Source organism: Lytechinus pictus, chromosome 5 (assembly GCF_037042905.1).
Source record: "Lytechinus pictus isolate F3 Inbred chromosome 5, Lp3.0, whole genome shotgun sequence".
NCBI lineage: Eukaryota > Metazoa > Echinodermata > Echinoidea > Temnopleuroida > Toxopneustidae > Lytechinus > Lytechinus pictus.
This window is the reverse complement of record NC_087249.1, coordinates 55,411,474-55,424,712: the sequence shown is the minus strand read 5'-3', so window position 1 is coordinate 55,424,712 and position 13,239 is coordinate 55,411,474. Positions and strand designations below refer to the sequence as shown.

Sequence of the window (13,239 nt, the reverse complement as noted above, 5' to 3'; positions counted from 1 at the left end):
TCTAGTTCTGTGTGAGCATAAAAAATATTAGTATCATCTGCAAAGAGGATAAACGATAATAAGGCCGAAGTATTTGATATATCATTGACATATAATAGGAAGAGGAGCGGCCCCAAAATTGACCCCTGAGGCACACCGCATTCGATAGTTTTAAAGGTTGAATCTATTCCATTAAATGTAACATATTGTTGTCTGTTTGATAAATAATTTTCTAACCATCTGTGTGCATTTCCACGTATTCCGTATAAATGTAGTTTGTGAAGTAATATTTTGTGATTAAGTGTATCAAAAGCTTTGCTTAGGTCCAAAAATATTCCAATAACATGTTCTTTATCAGCCATCGCTTTAGTAATTTTGTCGTAAATATTTACTAGCGCTAAATCTGTAGAGTGATTTTTCCTAAAACCATATTGATTTTGATTCAATAAATTATGCAAGTTTAAAAAATTGTACAATCGTGTGTATATTATTTTTTCTAAGATTTTGGATATACTACAAAGTATAGAAATTGGGCGGTAATTACTTATTTCATGAGGATCATCTTTTTTGTAGATCGGGGTAACTTTTGCAATTTTGAGTAGGTTCGGACAAACACCTGATGATATAGATTGATTAAAAATATAAGTTAAAGGATCAACAATAGCATGAATAATTTCTTTAAGCATAGATGTACTTATCCTATCATGTATTACAAACTTTACGTCGGTAAATTATGTTTACCTTAGACACTGGGAATCTAATTTGCAATAATTTGACACACACATATTGCAGATAAATTCAGATATTTGATAGGAAGAAGAAATCAACGGCAATATGCACTACTGTATAAGTCAAACGTGAAGGTTAAAAAAATAAGTATAGAAAAGGTTTAGAAAAATTCAAAGGAAGAAATGAAGTTGGATGAAAAAAAAGAAGCTATTAAAATTAAGTTGACAAAATTAAATATTGTGAGTAGAACTAAAAAATTGAAAGAAATAATTAAGCCTTCCCCAACCGCCGAACGGTTTTGAAGGGGATCACCATGCATAAAATCATGGTACTTTTTACGTTTTGTACGCTATTTGGAGGAAAAAGAGTGTGGAGGCTTCAGCCCAGACCCCCTTCGGTTCTGTGTCTGCTGGATGGTAATCAAGAACACTTGGTCACTTAGTACTCTAGATCACAGGGGAAATTGATAAGAGAATAAAGACGGATCCCAGGTAAAAAGATAATATAAGTTTTCATGTCCAATTTCATGTCAGAGTCACTTAAATGTGTTAATTTGCATTTTAATTCACGCGATATTTTTTCCCCGGAGACATCGGTCATTCAAAGTTTAGAATGGGATTCATTAAAATACGCTATAATTCCTTTATAAACATTCAACTCAATTCATGGTCAAGACTACCTCAAATTTGATAATTTTTATACTAAATTGTTAAGTGCTTTTGATTTCGTTTGAAAGTAAAGATGTTTGTAATGGTCTTACAAAGTAACGAAAATACTTTTTGTTCTAAATTTCGGGCAATGAAATTCAAGAATTGTGCATTTAATCAACAATGACCGATATGACTGCTTGAGCATCCAATTTAATTTTTAAAAGTTCAAATTAATGATATTTTATTCGTTTGTTTTGCACGACATCTGTATTATGTGTGAATATATAAGTTTCTAGCATGTTAATGTTTAAACATAATGTATAATAAGAGTAAAATTGTTGTGCACTTTGGCTAAATTAGATATAGGCCTATGTTTAGCTCAAATATGAATTTCAACGATGCCCTTGTCCATTTTCCCACAAAAACGCTTGCATTTTATGAGTTTAATATTTTTTGTCACAGTATAGCGTTTCAATGTAGATATTTAAATGCCATCATTTTGGGACCCAGGTATGATTTATATTGCATCTTTTGCAAAGGGTTTTGCATTTCGTTTACAAAGAAGTTAAGGACAATTCCATATTTTTCCTTTTCACCCGACAATGCTGACTGTGTGGGCTCAGTGTGATGAAAACAAATCTTACCCGCGCCTGAACATTTACTTTTAGAAAGTCAGTGTCTTAACGGTATATTCTTTAAAATAAAGCAACTCGTTCTATTTAAAAAAAATCAAATCTAAATCTTATTGAACTTTGTCACTACTGAAACCTGAAACGAAAAACTATAAAAAGAAATTGTGAAAGCGTAACTTTGGAAAATGTACCCCCAATGGACTAGGCACACCGATACAAGGACACAATGATATTCAGATCAGTGACTAGAGATCGGGCGTTCAATAGTTTGCCTAAAACGCCGATATCGTGAACATAGAGGGCGCTAATGCAAAAACATATTATCGGAGAGCCAACCGAAGCATGTCAGAAGAAAAGATAAAAGCGAACGCTTCCGTTTTCGCTGCAAAAGGGCACGCTGGCGTCTTGAATGGCAAGAGCACTGACCCGTAGGAAAGAAAAATGGACAATGGCACGCTCAGCGGGTTTGCCGTAGAATATAAAGGTAAAGACGCACGCACACTTTTGACAACACTTTATACAGATCTCATAGTGATTGTTAAATAAAACAAAAACATTGTAATAATTTGTGCAAGATGCCTTTAAAAATAATTTTTTTTTTGGGGGGCGCTATATTTTCTCTATTATTTGCAAGTGATATGAAAAAGATTTTAGAACAAAATTTAAGTAATCAACTCTTTAATATTTCAGCCTCTAAAAATTGGCCTGTGCCGAAAGCAAAAGAAAAAGGTATATTTTGAAATGCAATTTAGGCAAATTGAAAAAAAGCATTTCTTTCTCCTCTTTAAATGCACCAAATAGAACAAAATTATATGGGGTCTTCGGAAATTTTATTTGATCTATGAGAAGCAAGTTCCCATAGAAGAAAGAATAATTACAGCTGAGAACAAATTTCGCTTTCTACTATATGGTCAACATATAGTCAATAGACCAGCATGTTTCCACTTATATTACACTTTCATTTGACTGGCATGTTTCCATTTTCATTACAGTGGACATTGTATAATAATTCAATAAAACACAAGTGAAGACTCTCTTTAATTGATATGTAATGGGAAAAATAGTCTGAGGAAAAAATAAAAGACCTGTTCTAAAACAAACAATTTAATCAAATAATTGGAATGTAGCAATCATTATAAGAATTTAAGCTTGAAAAGAGAATCATTTAAGTATAGATAAACCCACAGAGCTGTAAGAAACTTCAACCCGGGCTTCAACCCTTCACAATCATACGCACACTGTCACTAAACCCATACCCGCACGTCCAGAGAACACATGTACAGCACGCTTCGCATTACCTAAAGCGATGTTCGTGCAGGCTCCACTCCACTTCACTACCGCTACACTGTACGCTCCAACAAGGTCGTCAACATCACTTGAGTCGAGGTAGCTTCGCATCACACATACACACACGGAACACACAGGCACCACAGTCTTAACTGAATAATTAGTTAGCGGCTGAGAATGGAAACCGTCGGTCGCTAGCCAGCACTAAATCATTACTAGATCTACCTCGAGCGAAGTTCGTGCAGGCTCCACTCCACGTCTTCACTACCGCTAGTGACAAAGGTGGGATGGAAATGTAATTTATTGTAAAAATTATAGTAAAAAAAAAATAAAACAAGGAAGAAAAAAAATTTCCCCAACTCGTAGAATATTTTTGGTATTTTCTGAACCATCCAATAATATAAATATTTATGCTGTTTGACCTGTGAGCGATCGCATGCGATGTTTTGAAATCGGCCGTGAATAGTGACGTGAGGAAATAGATACTGGCCCAAAATCAACAATTTAGAGGATAACCAAAGGATGGACACGGAGTGAAATACGGGTGAAGAATAAGAAGTTAAGCCATTTTTCTTTCTCCTGTATTGTTTAAAATGATTTTTACAATAAATAACATTTCCATTGGCCACCCCACGGCCACGTTTGTCACTCGGAATATCCGATCGAGCTCACCATCCCGAAGTTGGGGTAGGTGGAGTGTAGTGTAGCGGTAGTGAAGTGGAGTGAAGCTTGCATGAACTTCGCCCGAGGACGGGATACACTACACTACAGTTGACATTGTCATTGATTTGATTTATTTAGATCTAATCTAATCTACCCCTTTACAATTACATGCCTTTAGTTTAATTTAAATAAGTTTAATCTTTAATTGCACAAATTAAATATTTTGAGGTTTATATTTTCATCTTGACATTTACAAATGAAGATACAAATGAATATATAAATGGCATCATAATATAAATATCCTTGTGAAGCTCATAAAACAAGCTTGGCCCCCGGGGGGGGGGGGGCACTCGACCAAAAAAGTAGTGGGTACGTGCCGCGGGCGAGACAAAAAATGGGGGCCTTGGAGCGGGCTTATTGTAAAAAGGAGGGTCCTCGGAACGGGCTTCGGAACGACAAATGTTTGTGAAAACGGGGGTCCTTTGAACGGGTCGCCTGCGTGTGATTGCGTATTCATCCCTATGGAACGGGCATACGTGCATGCAGCTATAGCCCGGCGGCACGGGCGCCGGGTGCGCTGCCGCTAGCGCAGATGGGATGGTCGGACAGCGCTCTGCGGCCGCTTTTCACCAAAACTGCGGCTCAGAACGGCAAAACGGAAAATATGCGAAGCTTTGGAGCGGATTTCTTTCTTTTTTTCTCAATAACTAAATAAGATTAAGAAGAAAACGCTATGCTTTGGACTCCTTGGAGCGGCTTTCTTTGTTCTTTTTCTCAATAAGACAAAAATGCTATGGCTATGCCTTGGAACGAAAATTTGAGTGTGAAAATGGGGGTCCCCTCCGCGGCACATACCCACTATGCATTATATACTGAGTGCCCCCCCCCCCCCGGCTTGGCCCATCCCACGGCTTCGTCCCTTCATTTCGTTCAACCACAGCGTCAAAATATCCTACACTCAAATGCACCGATGGGACTCTAGCAGCGTGCATGCGACGATACATTGCATCGTCTGGACTTGTCAATGCCAAAACCTTGTTCGTAATCATGAAAACCAACACTATATTAATTTCATATAACTGCATAAAACGTATCAATATATTCCAGAGAAGTAGGAATTACGAATTCAAAGCAAAATACTTACGAATTTCTGATCAAGAAGATCACTTGACACATCCAAGACCCAGGGAAAATTCTCTTTGCTTCGCGGTTTTTTCACAAACTTCTCAAGTGCGCATGCTCGAAAAGGTCAGAATATTCATCATTAACTTGATTTTTCTGTAAATTTTACACATTTTCCGTAGAAATTGCATATCTGTTAAATCGTGTCCGTAAACTTACATCTACTTTACAGTAAATTTACAAAGAAGTATGTAAACGTCTCCTTACGTCAGTAAATTTACCATTTAACCTGATTTTTCTGTAAATTTTACAAATTTCCCGAAGAAATTGCACTTTACACATATTACAAATTAATCTGTTATATCTTGTCCATAAACTTACATCTACTTTACAGTAAATTTACAAGACGTACTAGTATTGTAAACGTCTCCTTTCAATAAATGATCTTCGCTACAATTACGGACAACGTCAGTAAATTTATTATTAACCTGATTTTTCTGTAAATTTTACAAATTTTCCGTAGAAATTGCATTTTACACATATTACGAATTAATCTGTGGCTTGTCCGTAAACTTACAGCTACACATACTTTATAGTAAATAAACAAAGATTTACCGTAAACATCTCCTTTCAATAATGATATTCACTACAATTACGGACAAGTACGTCAGTAAATTTATCATAAACCTGATTTTTCTGTAAATTCTACAAAGTTTCCGTAGAAATTGCCATTTCTGTTAAATCTTGTCCGTAAATTTACAAAGATTTGTACCGTAAACCACTAAACGTCTCATTTCTAAGATTAATTTTTAATATATTGTGGCGGAAATATATATAGGAGGAGGGAAGAAGAGAAAGAGTGGGGGGGGGGAAGGGGAGAACAAGGAGGAGGAGGGGGGAGGACGAAGGAAAAGTGGATAGAGAAAGGAAGAGTGATAGATCAAAAGGAGGAAGCGAGAAATAGAGGGGAGGGGGGGAAGAAAGAAAGATAGAAGAAGAGGGAGGAAGAGAGTGTGATAGAAGTAGAGGGGGAAGAAGAAAGATAGAAGGAAGAGAGTGTGATAGATGATAGAGTAACGTGGATGAGAGAGAGAGAGGGGATAGATGGAAAACTCCCATCCTGCTCTGCCACCAATTATCAATCAACCATTCTCAAAAGGTACGCTGCCACCATCTGAACTTTAAAAGAGCGTCAGAAATCTCCTCCCTTTATAACTAAAGTTATAAAGAGACAACCAGTTTCACTGGCTCACATCAACAACAACATCGTAATTTAAATGCCTTAATTATTCACAAATGCTGTACTCTCATTGGCACACACTCAGCCATTTAATTCAGCACGTCACTTTCGACACAACTCCTAATTGGTCAACTCAGACCCCGAGACCCTGGAAATCCTAAACATTCGCGCTCACTTCTTCACTACACTAGTGCACGCGGAACATCTCTAGATTCAGGTCTCACAGAAAACTTTCACTTCACATCAACATCGGTAAGTTAACAACTAATTAAGTCTAAAGTCAATATTTCAAGAACACTTTGGAATAATTCAAACTACTAATCTCATGCACTAAAACTTGCACAAGCACAATCAATCAACTTCTTCACTTCACCAACTCCACATGGCATCACAAACTGTGTACAACACATCCACTAGTGTCTCGCTCACACAGTCAAACTCTCGAAATCGCACACAACTTCTGTACTGGGGCAAATCTCCTCATCACACATACTCTATCTTACAGTTCTCCTATACGGTAGCAAGCAATCTAAGGCACAATGACATGGATAAGAATCTGAAATGGAATCAGATAATGATTTCGTTCTAGAGAATTTTCACCATTTTAGCTAACCAAAACACGTAAAAGTACCAGGTATCTTGTAAAAGTTCCAATTCTTAGTTAATCTCATTTTACCTAAGCAGAAGTAGATCAGCTGTTTACAAACTGACTCAAGCAACCTATTGTTTCATGTTTAACTGATAAAGCAGAACTTTAATGAATCAAATTTTCATAACAATGTAATAATAAAAGTCAATTCCAGACATGTTGAACTAGCTATGTACAGGCAGAATTTCAATTACCAAATTTACATCTCATTAACTAATGTCAATCTTTCATTTGTTTCACCTAACAAGTAGCATTATAAAATCACTGCTAAGTCTAATTCGTAATGTCTGTAATAAATAATTATGCCATGTAATAGCACTACAATTACTTATTTATCTAGAGAAGAACATTAGAGAAAATTGTGTAAAGTATCTGGACTACTGGATTCTATCTACCAGTTTTGCCTATCTTTCAATCCAAAGAAACCTGAACAGTCATTCTGTACTGGGCCTGCCTAGCCTCTCAACCATTTTCTACCTGGCTATCCAAAGCCTCAACAAAGTAAACAACCTTCGCTATCAAATTTGATCCAATAATCAAATACACTTCTCTTCTTTCTAGCGTTAAGAAATATCAAACCTAATCACCTCTCAACGGGAATTTTACTTAGTCTGGTCTCTCCACCCCTTTTGTCACCATGTACGCTCACTCTGTCTGCTACATGTGACCTAAAACTTTAGTCTCTACGATAGCATAGTCTCAAATACTACTTCCTATACTTATCGCCAACTTCAGAATAAACTAATTCAGTTCCTGACTTGCTCAATTCACGACAACCGGTACTTCAGTGAATTCATTTCTGTCTATCTTTTTCTCCAGTGTCAAGTCTATATATCTGCAATCAACCTATTAAATTATTAAAACTACTTCAGCCTACTCTTAAGTTCACTTATTTGTAGTATTTGTCTAATAGTTGAAGAGAAAAGTCTATAAAATTTCACTGGGTTCTAGATCAAGTAAATCAGACATTCCTATATCCTAAATAATTACACAAAGGAGCAAAGGTATCTAAATGACATTTCTATTGAATAAGTATAATTGACTACCTTTGTCCTATTGTTTGGGGCATCACCTAACAAATTCCTAATATTTACATGAATTGCCTAATAGCTTCGATCTTAAAATCTATCTTGTTTATAAATTCAATATTCTCATGAAAAAGTCAATTAAATATAAAGCACAATGCTGATTGCTATATACACAATTCTAATTAATCCTGAGAAAGTGATGATGATGATTGATAATAATTTGCGAATCAATTAAATTAACGTCTTAAATTGATTCATTAATTAATTAAATCCTAAGGAAAACTACTACATGTAATTGATTGATGCCCCAAATCTCTGAGGCACTGGTGACATTTAAGTTACGAAGGCCCAAAGCCTCATCTTCCAAAAATTCATACTTGTATTCGAGCCTGACCTAAAATAAAACAAATATCCACATTTCATCACTAATTAATTCAAACAAATCTCTACAAGTCGTGGAGACAGAACTGGAAGAGGCTAGACGGAAATACGGCCGCACTTGAGTCAGTTTGTCAGACTGCTCAACGTCCTGAACCGCATCTGATTTAAATGTAACAAGAAGTTTATCTTGCTACAAGAGCTATGGTCTACCAAATAAATGCTCAGCCAAAATATCAGTTGACTTCTTCCAAATCTGTTCCTTACAATTGACTTAACAGTAATAAAATTCACATTCTCAAGATATACAATTTAAGCATTTCACAAGTGTCCACTATATACACATTACAAACTATCCATTAAATAAGTTCACTTATTTACATCCAGTTAAATAACTAAATTTAACCAAGACAATAATCTGACACAATAAGCCCAAGGTGTGCATTTCCATGAACATGCCAAAATTGTTCACTTAGAAAATGTTCAACTAGAACTCAATAATAAATGTTCATGTAGAACATCCATTCAAAATGCCTAACTAGAAAAGGCCTATGAAAAATATTCATCTAGGGAAAGCCTCTTCAGAAATGCCCAACTGTAAATGTCAACTTGGAATGTTCATCTAGAACGCCCCACTAAAATGCCTAACTAGAGAAGGCCTGTAAAAGTGTTCATCTAGGAATGCCTCCTCAACTACAAATGCTCTACAAGAAATGTTCATTTAGAGCCTTCATTTAGATGCCCAACTAAGAGTCTAACAAGAGCTTTGTTCCGTGTGTACACACATTAACAAGTCAAAACATACACACAAATAAAATCTTCAACTAAGTTGCTAACAAGCTATCTACTTATTTGACATCTAAGAACTTCTTTAAAGATATCAAAGTCACAGAGCACGAAATTGCTCTAAAAATACATCAACAATGTTCTACCCTAATTTACTGTCAATTTGCATGTAAAATCTGATAATAAATCCTTTTCAAAGATTCCAAAATCTTAGTTTAAAAACAATGTCAAAATACGGCACAAATTACTTTCTGCCGGTTTGCAAAGTCTGCTAACACAACTTTACTCCAGTTAGCGATTTGCCTAACTAAACAAACACACACGCCGTGTGTGTATATAAAATACACAGTCTATGGAGCCTAACAGTGGGCGGGATCAAAAGGATCCCTGGATAGCATAAATTATGACGTCAAGTCAATAAACAATGAACCCTCAAGTTTTGTTAGACCTCGGTTTTTCAGCCCAATTTGATAATTCCAAAGCTCCTAATCAATCAAATTCAATTGCATAAGTATTCTGAGTATGCTAGGATTCAATCCTAACCACAAGAAAGAAAATAATGAGGTCTAAGTATGAAAACTAAGTCATATTTACCTTAGTCTCGGACTCTGTCTTGATACACACAAACTGTATAACGTTAGAGCAATGATGCGTGTGACTGCAATGACTGATCGGGATACACACAGTAATTTGCATCTAGGTCAGACGCGCTATTTATACCAGCCCTGGAGCTGCGCAGTTTTCAATACGCGCATCGCATTTCATGAATATGCGCAATGCGCTTTTCACTGATTGGTCCCGATTTCACACGCATCTACTGCTTAACATAAATATTCATAAGTCTTTTACAAATCTTTATTACGTCACAAAGGATTGTTTATCAATGAGTCAAACCAACAGTATGCATTGGAATTTCAGGTATTTCTTCAATCAATCAATAAGCGTAAAACCACATACTTCATCGCATGAGAGGAAAGATAAGAAATGAAGTTTTGCATGTCATAATCAGAGATTCAGTTTTCTATAAACTGATACACTTATCAATTATTTATTTTCTACCAAGTTTGCGAGGGGGGGGGGGAAATAATTAAATAAAGTCTAGTCTTGTTTTGCTGACATATATTTTTCAAAGAAATAAAATTGCCCTATTTTGGAAACCGCTACATTACCCCCGCCTTTCTAATTGCTGTCCCAGCAATTTTCTTTAAGTAAACAAACAACAACACAACAAATTAGTTCATGAAATAGAATTTATAGAAGTACATGTATTAATATAGAAAGTTCATGAAATTATGAATATTCGAAATGAGTGGTAGTTGTCTGAATGTCACCTCTTTTCTCCATCCCATTAGCATAATAAAACTTCTCTGTAACTACCACCATTGATTTCAGTCTCAAAGTTCCTGCTTTGCATTTATTTTGTTTGATTTTGACTTCAACCACTTGTTCTTCCTCGTCTTCTTTTAGAACTACTCCACGGTCAGAGATGTACATGTAGTTTGACTTTCATCATCGTCGATAGCGACTGGAAGGTCTGGTGTCTCTTCTACCTGCATTTCTTCTGGTTCGGTGGGTTCACTTTCAGACTCTTCCTCCACACTGACTGTGACAGGCTCGATGGAGGTACTTAAGACGTCTTCCTCATGAGCTGGTGGAGTTACTTCTAAATCATCATCACCATGTAGACTTATCCCATCTGTGCTTATTGTGAGGGGAGGGATCCTCTTCTCCTTCTCTCTGGCCTCCTTTGCTAGCTCTTCCCCGGCACGACTTTTCCGAAGGATCTCCTTTCGTTCGAGGCGCTTTCTTCTCCTAGTCAGATAGCGCTCGCTAGCCTCCGTCAGCTCACAACTTCGTACCTCGTTAGCTCTTCTCCCTTCTTTCTTGCCGTAATGACGCTTCATCGCCCCTTGAAACTCAGTTTCGTATGAGCAAAACTCACACTTCAATGTTAGTGGGATATTATGGGAGTTCTCCAGATGGGTGTGATATGCCGTTCGGGTTGTAAACCCCGCTGTGCAGTGATGACAGATAATCATCATTCTGTTCATAAAAAAATAAAAAGGAAATGACAGAAAACAAAAATTCATCGTTACTCCAAGTAACGGTTAGGCACTCTCCTACTTCGAGATGGATTTTTCCTAACTTTTACCATCCAGTTTGTAAGAGGCTCTCCCTTGTACCTCTTAACTCTGTCAATATGTACTACTTTGGGTTTGGTCTTTTCAGACCTCTGAATCCTATACACCACATCAGAAAGTCGATGAGTTACAAGATATGGTCCTTCCCACTTATACTCTAGTTTTGGACAGATTCCCTTTTTCCTCTGCACACCAGATAGCCAGACCCAGTCTCCTACATTATACACATTCAACTGGGTATTCCTGTCATAAGTTTTGGATTGCTTAGCTCCAGATAATTTCAACTTGTTCCTAGCACGGTGATGAACATCATGGATGTGGCTTCGAAGTTGTTCAGCATAATCTGCATTTTCTTCCTCTGGTTGATCAGATGGTATAAGGAGGTCTACAGGTAGAGAGATCTCATGGCCTAACATCATCATAGCAGGCGATTCCCCTGTGGATTCCTGTATGGAAGAACGATAAGCCAACATAGCAAAAGGAAGCTGCTCGTCCCAGTCTTTCTGTTGTCGACCAGGATCAATCAGCGTTCTCACCATGCTGAGTAAGGTAAGATTAAATCTTTCAATGAACCCATCCCCTCTAGGATGTAAAGGGCATGTTCTGGTTTTCTTCATTCCAAACAAATCGCAGACTCGCTGCATGAGTCTAGATTCAAAGTTTCGTCCTTGATCAGAGTGTACCTCCTTAGGTATTCCATAGTGACAAATAAACTCCTCTACAAACACTTTAGCCACTGTCCCAGCTTCTTGGTTTGGTATTGGGTATGATTCAATCCACTTGGTGAAATAATCACCTATCACTAGTACATATCGATTCCCTCTGTCAGTCTCGGGGAGGGGGCCTAGTATATCCATTGCTACTCTCTCCATTGGAGCTCCAACAATATATTGTTGAAGTGGTGCTCTAGACTTTTTGGGAGGATTTTTGGCACGTGCACAAACAGTGCATTTCCTAATCCAAGATCGGACATCTGCTGGTAATCCTACCCAGTAGAATTTTCTCTGAACCTTATGCAGAGTCTTGTTAACCCCAAGGTGGGCTCCACATTTTGAGTCATGTAAGTCGGCCAGTACTTGAGACCGTAAAGTCTTTGGTACCACAATTTTCCAGTTTACTTCCTTCCCATCGTCTGACTCCCATTTTCTGACTAGAATTTCATTTCTTATTTCCAAGAGGTTCCAATTCATCCAATACGTCTTAATAGCTGAAGACCGCATAGAAATGTCCTTCCATTCCGGCTTAGTTCGAGCCTTTTCCTTCCATTGTAGAATAATACTAATATCATCGTCTTGTAATTGTGCATTTCTTATCTCCGTGTAGGTTAAGGAGGGTGAAAGAGTAATTGCTTCCAATCCCTTTTCAAGATCAGTCATATGCTTGTCCATGAGCTCCATAATTCATCTTTGCTCCTCAGTATAAATTCTACACATTGAGAATAATACAAAAAGAAAATCCAATATTCACAAAAAGACCACTAGGTCAAAATATTTAATGTCTATTTCTGTAATTTACTGCTTGTCTTTGCAGAGGTCATTCAGTCTACCACACTGCGTACAGGGACGACGAGATAGCCCGTCAGCATTGGAGTGGACTCTGCCGGCTCGGTGAACCAGGGTAAGTCGATATTGACTAATCACTTCCAGCCATCTGGCAACTTGACCCTCTGGGTTCTTGAAATTCATAAGCCATCTTAAGGCCCCATGATCAGTCCTAACTAACACTTCATGTCCATATAGGTAGTGTCGGAAATGTTTCAGGAAAACTACGATAGCTAATAGCTCTCTCCTGGTGACACAGTAGTTTTGTTCCGGGCGACTCAAAGTTCGACTTGCATAGGCCACAACAACTTCTTTGCCGTCTTTCTCTTGAGATAGAACAGCTCCAATCCCATACTTGCTAGCATCAGTGTCCAAGATGAATGATACTCCAACTTGTGGGTATGCTAGAATAGG

At 37.3% G+C, this 13,239-nt stretch overlaps 1 protein-coding gene across 1 annotated transcript; it reads right to left on the bottom strand.

Annotated features, from left to right (window-relative positions):
• Window positions 1-10,612: 10,612 nt before the first annotated feature.
• LOC135154210 (uncharacterized) lies at window positions 10,613-11,823 on the bottom strand. The gene is made up of 2 exons (XM_064099560.1): window positions 11,365-11,823; window positions 10,613-11,200 (listed from the first exon to the last, which is right to left on the bottom strand). The coding sequence occupies exons 1-2, from the start codon at window positions 11,821-11,823 to the stop codon at window positions 10,613-10,615; spliced, it is 1,047 nt and encodes a 348-aa protein (XP_063955630.1).
• Window positions 11,824-13,239: the final 1,416 nt, after the last annotated feature.